Source organism: Drosophila santomea, chromosome 2R, assembly GCF_016746245.2.
Source record: "Drosophila santomea strain STO CAGO 1482 chromosome 2R, Prin_Dsan_1.1, whole genome shotgun sequence".
In the NCBI taxonomy this organism is placed as follows: Eukaryota; Metazoa; Arthropoda; class Insecta; order Diptera; family Drosophilidae; genus Drosophila; species Drosophila santomea.
The window spans coordinates 5,069,186-5,076,284 of record NC_053017.2 but is presented as its reverse complement, the minus strand read 5'-3'; the positions used below and the strand labels follow the sequence as shown (position 1 = coordinate 5,076,284).

At 45.7% G+C, this 7,099-nt stretch overlaps 2 protein-coding genes across 2 annotated transcripts; both read right to left on the bottom strand.

Annotated features, from left to right (window-relative positions):
* Positions 1-5: 5 nt before the first annotated feature.
* LOC120444591 lies at positions 6-3,498 on the bottom strand. The gene is made up of 4 exons (XM_039624362.1): positions 3,109-3,498; positions 2,965-3,045; positions 2,668-2,902; positions 6-2,609 (listed from the first exon to the last, which is right to left on the bottom strand). Exons 1-4 carry the CDS (start codon positions 3,383-3,385, stop codon positions 104-106), a joined length of 3,099 nt encoding a protein of 1,032 aa, XP_039480296.1. The 5' UTR covers positions 3,386-3,498; the 3' UTR covers positions 6-103.
* Positions 3,499-3,769: 271 nt separating this feature from the next.
* LOC120446706 (cilia- and flagella-associated protein 91) lies at positions 3,770-6,702 on the bottom strand. Its single transcript, XM_039627807.1, has 3 exons — positions 6,345-6,702; positions 6,046-6,283; positions 3,770-5,993 (listed from the first exon to the last, which is right to left on the bottom strand). The coding sequence occupies exons 1-3, from the start codon at positions 6,568-6,570 to the stop codon at positions 3,809-3,811; spliced, it is 2,649 nt and encodes an 882-aa protein (XP_039483741.1). The 5' UTR covers positions 6,571-6,702; the 3' UTR covers positions 3,770-3,808.
* Positions 6,703-7,099: the final 397 nt, after the last annotated feature.

The following is a 7,099-nucleotide window of genomic DNA, read 5'->3' as shown; positions in this document are numbered from 1 at the left end:
ATAAATATATTTTACCACAATTTATTCGTATTACGTTTAATAATACATTTTTTTATGTATGCGTATGAAAGTAACGAGAAATTAAAATCTGGAATTCGAACATTCATCTGAATTTGAAGACCTGCGATTCTTTGGTGGAATACACAATTACCTCTTCTGCCACATCGGTATGCTCCTCCTCAAGCTCTTCGGTATTTATGGTTTCTAAGTCATCAGATTTGCTTAGGGATTTACTTCTCAATTCCTCTTGTTCTAGTTCTTCAGCTTCGACTTTTTCCGGCTCTACTTCTTGTTCAAAATTGTTGGCATTAACTTCCTCGTCTCTACTCTCAGCGCCTCCACTCTCAGCGTCATTCTCATCTTCTGCTAATTGCGCAAGCTGCATCGTCGAAGATCCGCGGAGTTCGTTTAGATTGTTGTCGTACTCGGCAAGATCGACAACACTTTTAATGGAATATAGGTCGGGGTCAGCCACTGGAGATAGGAAGTTAAGGAATTTCGAGCTTTGGAGCACTTCGTTCTTTATGTAGTCGTCAAATAGTTCGGCATCATTTTCAGTCAACTTCACTTTCTCCCCACTTTTCTCCAACTTTTTGGTTACCTTATCTTCTTTAATTTTTTTAATGAGAGACAGAAATTGCATTCGTAGAAGATTGGCATTTTCAAATGAATCCGATTGAGAAGACCCCAACCGCCCCTCAGGCACTCTATTCGGAATCTCGTGGGCAAAGAAAGCATATGATTTACTTGCACAAAGCTGCAAGAGATCGGTGCCCCGTACTGGTTCCGGATTTTCAATGCCAAATAGAATATTGGCAAACACCTCGTCAAAGAGGCTGTTGAAGGTTTCGCTGGCAATCCTCTCGTTTTCCTCCTTCCAGCGTCTGCCCGGAACGGCTTGGCGAATAAGCTTGCGTATTAAGGCATGGGACTCCTTCCAGGAAACTGCATGTCCACTATCGCTTTCGCTATCCGATGAGAACAACAACAGATCGTTGTCGATGAGGCGATCAATGAGATCGCTGGTCAAAGTGCTGGCAATGTCGAATGGCTCGAGTTCCTGCCACAAGTTGTAAAAGATCACGTCCTCCACAATGTACTGGACAATCATGGAAGTCTCGTAGCGGCGCAGCGTTGCGCCCATATCCGGAGATACCATGTCCTGCAGCATGAGGCGCAGTGGGGTGAAATTGAGTGGATTCTGGATCAGCTTGAAGGACTCCAGCCACCTCTCTATGTCGGCATCAATTTGCTTAGCAAGCTCGGTAATAGTTTCCGCAGTCTCCTCCTCTACCATATGGCCCACATCGGTGGTCAGTATGGTGTCGGCATATTTCTCAGCAATCTCACTGTGGATGGCATTCGTATGCTGGAACATCTCCTCGTAGAGCATCCTCATGCAGTTCTCCTTCTGCCTCAATCCAGCTTCGGCTGCTTCACGGCGCCAGCGTTCCTTTTGGGCCAGAATGCAGAAGAAGTGCAGCTTGCGCTGCTCCCTCAATCGTTGCATTTCATCCGCAAGGAACTGCATGATCGTGCCAATATAACTGCCTTCGTATGAGCATATCAGTGTCTCCAAATCCTCTCGCCTGATGACGGAGCCCCTCACCGACTTCTCAGCTTTTGGTGGCAGCAGTTTTTTTAATTTCTTGCTTTGACGGAAGCCCTCGGGAAGTTCCACAAAGCGCGATTTGCGAGTTTGCCAATTGTAGTTGCGGAAGGATTCGCCGGAACTAGTACTAGAAGTTCGATGCTCAATTCGCAGTCGTGTTTTCAGGCACTGCGGTGGTTCCTTTGCCAAGTCCGCCTGCGTTCGCAACGTCTTCAAGGACTCGTACAGCCTCTGTAGATTTCCGTCATTGCAGAAGTTGCGCTCATACTCTCTGTCGTACTCCTTGGGCTTGGACCATTCCTTCAGCTTGCTGAAGGGGCACTGCACATTGCGCATATTCACCCGCTTTTCCAGTTCATCGATCCTCATGTCGAATGCCTTGCGTTCAGTGTGAGACTCAAAGCATCGTCTGGCTGGATCAACGCCATGCCTTAACAGGGGGCCGTAGAACTCGGAGCATGGTGATCCAAGAGCCTGCATGGGGCTCTGCTTCTCCCACTTTCGAGCGGTTTTGGCCAACTGAATATAGTTGCGTCGCATTCCCCGCTGGTACTCAATTTCGTTCTTGCGCAGACCATCCTGCCGCCGCTTTTCGATTTGCTCTACGGACTTTTCGATTCGAGCCTTGGAGGCGGTGTGCATGGCCTTCTCTCGTTTGTCAAACATCTTGATCACGATTTCCAGTCGCATCATCTGGCACTCCTGTATGTCCTCCTCTCGCTGGATCCACTGCTCCCACTCGAAGGCTTCCAAAATCTCCTTGTACTGCGTGTTTATAGACACTTTCCTCGCCTCACGAAGAAGTCGTTTAAAGTTATCCTTCAGTGCCTTACTGAATTTCCATCGCTTACGGGCCCGCTCCAGAAACTCCACCTCATGCAATCCTGGTGGCTTGTCGCCTGGCAGCAACTTGGCCAGAGTATAAAGCTCAAGAGTTTCCGATTTGTCTTGGCTCAGGATTTGTGGTAAAAAAGCCAGAGTCTGCGCAGAGGATTCCCTAAATAAGACAAGCTGGTATTAAGTGGGTTCAGTGATCTTTCCCTTCTTTATCCTACCTATAGAGGGTTTGTGTGGCCTCATCCTTGAATGGTCGATCGTCCACATATTTCGGAAAGAAGTCGCACTTGTTCTTCAACTCCTTTCTTAGAGGCTTCGAGTTCAGCTTGACTTCCTGGGTGGTAAAATCGGAATGGGGCTTTTGCAGAAAAAATATTCCGGGCTCCTTGAACTGGCACTCGCTGTCGGTCCTAGGTAATTTACCGACATTCCGCGCCGCTGGATTATTGGCACCTGGGCATTTTCAATTATAATCGTATTTACTAAAACAATGATCTTATTCAGGATAAACCCACCGGCCACTAATCGTGAGTCTTGGCATTTGCTGTCTGTTCGCTGGACTTTTTCCACAGTACTCTCTGTTGGGTTGTTGGCTCCTGGAAAAACGGAAAACCGATATTTTAAACTTAATAAAACACTATATTCCCGAGTAAACCCACCGCTCGATAATCGGGTATCCGAGGACCTGGTAATCAAACAGGACGTCAGGCCCTGCCCAATATTCTGCTCGTTTTCCTTAGTTTTGGCCGAGTCCCCAATGCTCCGCTGTTTGCCATGGGTAAATGTGACGCGTTTTTTTTGCCTCAAAGTGTCCTCCTTTTTCACCGAAGGTGGCTTTAGTACTGTCGTCGAACTAATGGGCATGAGCTCCCTGTTTTCGCGTATGAACTGCAGGATTCTTTCCCTCCTCAATCGATTTTCCTTTGCCGAGGGCATTTTTAGCTTACGTTGTGTTTAAATTCCGTCCTAATATCTTTTTGGTTTTTGTGCGTTCCTAGTGTTTTTGTTAGAAGTGTGCTTAGTTTTTAGTTATGTAAGTGGCCTACTAAGTTAACTTCCCAACTAGCTCGCTATTATGCCCAGGCCCTATTGGATTGTGGGTAAGTCGGTCAATCCGGAGCCAATATTATTCGCCAGGCAACCAGTTAGCTGCTAGGGAGTCACGTTGTTTGTTTGCCAATCGATAGGCGGCGCATAAAAACTAGTTATAAAGTCGAAAATCAAAACGCCATCTAACCTTAATTAGTAATCATATTAAGGCTAAGATACACGTATTGTCAAAAATATTTATTTAAAATATACATTAAGTAGATAGCTTTTATACAAATTTCAGAAAACAAAACTTCTTATTATTATAAGCTATAGTTTCTTGTTTTCCTCTTCTTTTTCTGTAAAATACATAACTTTTTCTATTATGTTTTCCTCTAGGTTTTCCTGGGATGAAGATCGACTCTTACAATCTGGAAGCCATGGCCAAGCATCGTCTTCGACGTCGGATTCTATTTCGATGAACTTTGAATCAAGAGAATTTGGGGGAGATCCTTTGTAGGTTTTATCTGGTTCAAGACTACTTTTTCTTTCAAGGCTAAACCACGCATTTTTGCTTATCTTCGTACCAGGAACAAAACTGAGATCAGATTGAATTTCCGGTAGTGGTTGCCAAAAGCATCGTTTGTCGCTGATACGGTTTTCACCATTTCTTGACGAAGCTTCGAACTTGTGCAAAATTTCATCAAAAACAATATCTAGCAGGTCATTATAGTTTTCATAAACGATGCGTTCGGCTTCTTCCTTCCAACGTCTGCCGGGAACCGATTGTCGAATAAGTTTTCTAATAATGGCATGAGCTTCGCACCACGAAGTGTTCTGGGTCGTTTCGCTTTCACTGTCAGAGGAGAACAAATACAGATCGTTGTCGATGAGGCGATCGATTAGGTCGCTAGTCAGCGTGCTGGATATGTCATAGGGTTCTAGTGCCTTCCAAATTCTGTCAAAGACCACATCTTCCACTATGTACCGCACAATCATGCTGATCTCATATCGCTGCAGAGCGGCATTTAGATCCGGACAGACCATATCGTGCAGCATTAGTCGAAGTGGAATATAGTTGAGTGGATTTTGTATGAGCTTGAAGCTCTCCAGCCATCGTTCTATGTCTACATCAATTTGTCTGGCTAATTCTGTGACTTCTTCCGCTGCCTCGTTGGCAGCCATGTAGCCCAGATCGGTGGTCAGAATACTGTGCACATAGTGATCACTGATATCGGTGTTGACAGAATTCGTATACTGGAACATCTCCTCGTAGAGCATCCTAATGCTGTTCTCCTTTTGCCTCAAACCCGCCTCGGCCGCTTCACGTTGCCAGCGTTGCTTATCGACCAATAGTGAGAAGAAGTGCAGCCGGCGTTGCTCCTTTAAGCGATTCATTTCTTCGCTGAGGAACTGCATCATAAAACCAATTAAACTGCCTTCGTAGGCCAAAAGCATATTTTTCAGGTCGTTCTTCTGTACGTCCCTGGCAATTTTTTGGGGGTGCTCGTTATTTAGCTGATCTTTCTGCCTCTTGAGATGCTGCTTAATAGCTTCCTTTTGTGTGAGCTTTTCCGAAAACCGTGCAGTGTACATGTTCCTCTCGTACAGATAGCTGTACCTATTTAGTGGCATCAGTGACCTCCTGCCTCGTCTGTCTGATTTTTGTGTAAATATTACTTTAAGGCACTGGGGCTTAGGCTTCTGGTCTTCAGGTGTGACTCTCAGCGTTTTTAGCAAACGGTGGAGCTCCTCCAGATGGTGCTCATCGCAGAATCGGTTCTCTATCTCAGTAATACGTTGCTTGGGCTGGGACCATTGCTTCAGTTTGCCGAATGGACACTCAATTATCTTCATATTTATTTGTTTCTCAAGCTCGTCAACTCTCATATTGAAAGCGCGTGTTTTGGTGGTCGAGGTGAAATTTCGACGTTCTGGATCCACTCCGTATCTCATGGGTGGAGCGTAGAAATCGGAGCAAGGAGATCCCAGGGAGTGCATCGGTGTCAGCTTCTGCCACTTAATCGAGGTTTTGGCCAACTGCTTGCTAATACGGCGCATGCCGCGCTGGTACTCGATTTCATTCTTTCGCAATGCCTCCTTACGACGCTTCTCGATCAGTTCGCATCCACGTTCCATACGCGTTTTGGACGCGGCATGCATTTCCCGCTCCCTTTTGTCGAACATCTTGATCACGATCTCTAGTCGCATCATCTGGCACTCCTGGATCCGTTCCTCCCGCTCTATCCAGTGCTCCCATTCGAAGGCCTCCGCCATGGTTGCGTACTGATTAATGTCAAGTTTCTTGCAATCAAGCCGTTGCTGCTTCAGGTTTGTCTTCACTGCATCCAGAAATTTATGCCGTCTACGAGCTCGCTCGAAAAATTCCACCTCGTACAGACCAGGAGGCTTGTTGCCCGGCAGAACTGAGGGCAGGGTAAACAGCTCTAGGGTACGGGCTTCATCTCTATTGTAGATTTCTGGCAAATAGGCCAAGGTCTGCGCGGAGGATTCCCTAAGGATTGGTCTGGTTAATACCCGCCTTTACTGTATTTCAATTCTGTTACCTATATAGGGTCTGAGTGGTTTCATCCTTGAATGGCGAGGGGTCCACATAATTCGGAAAGAAATCGCATTTGTTCCTCAATTCCATTCGTTTCGCCTTGGTGGACTTTAGGAAAACTTCTTGGCAGCTGATGTTTGCACTACGTCCTTTTAGAAAAAATACACCCGGTGCATTAAATTGGCATTCTTCATCTACGCGCGGCAGCTTTCCAGTTATTCGTGCAAAGGGATTATTCTCGCCTTAGAAATTACAAATTTGCTAGCTTATAAAAATACATTTTGCCGAAAAAGTGCAACTCACCGGCGGCCAATCGCTGGTCCTGTAAAGGAGTTGCAATTACGCATGATTTGAGATTCTTTTTCGAAGTTCCTATCTTATTTTGAGGGGGTTTCTTTTGAATCGCAGGAGTTTTTTCCCTTGGGACATCCACAGGGAGGGACTCTCGGTTTTCTTCAAGAAATTTTAGTATCCGTTCCCTTCGTTCCTCCGCTAAAGCCTTTTTCTTGCCCAGCTTGCGTTCTCGCATTTTCAATGTGCATATTTTGTTGAAAGTTGAGTATCGGAAGTTGATTTTTCATTGATGAGTAGTTTGCATAGCCTTCTGTTGTTCACAATCTTTGAATTCATTAATTACGAATTGTGTTTACCATTTTCGAACCTAAAATTTAAATTAATTGAAACACATAATCACGTTGGACGGCAGTCAGACTAATCTGCTGGGGTTGACATTTTTAAAGTTTTTATACCCGTTACTCGTAGAGTAAAAGGGTATACTAGATTCGTAGAAAAGTATGTAACAGGCAGAAGGAAGCGTTTCCGACCATATAAAGTATTTATATTCTTGATCGGGATCAATAGCCGAGTCGCCATGTCCGTCTGTCCGTCCGTCTGTCCGTCCGTCCGTCCGTCCGTCCGTCCGTCCGTCCGTCTGTCCGTCCGTCTGTCCGTCCGTCTGTCCGTCCGTCTGTCTGTCCGTCTGTCCGTCCGTCTGTCCGTCCGTCTGTCTGTCCGTATGAACGCTGAGATCTCAGAAACTTCAAAAGCTAGAAAGTTGA

Coding starts and splice junctions, on each gene's coding strand:
- LOC120446706 (XM_039627807.1), bottom strand. CDS start 6,570: ATGCGAGAACGCAAGCTGGGCAAGAAAAAGGCTTTAGCGGAGGAACGA. Junction 6,284..6,344: donor GGACCAGCGATTGGCCGCCG/GTGAGTTGCACT, acceptor GTAATTTCTAAG/GCGAGAATAATCCCTTTGCA. Junction 5,994..6,045: donor ACCACTCAGACCCTATATAG/GTAACAGAATTG, acceptor ACCAATCCTTAG/GGAATCCTCCGCGCAGACCT.
- LOC120444591 (XM_039624362.1), bottom strand. CDS start 3,385: ATGCCCTCGGCAAAGGAAAATCGATTGAGGAGGGAAAGAATCCTGCAG. Junction 2,903..2,964: donor AGACTCACGATTAGTGGCCG/GTGGGTTTATCC, acceptor GAAAATGCCCAG/GTGCCAATAATCCAGCGGCG. Junction 2,610..2,667: donor GCCACACAAACCCTCTATAG/GTAGGATAAAGA, acceptor TGTCTTATTTAG/GGAATCCTCTGCGCAGACTC.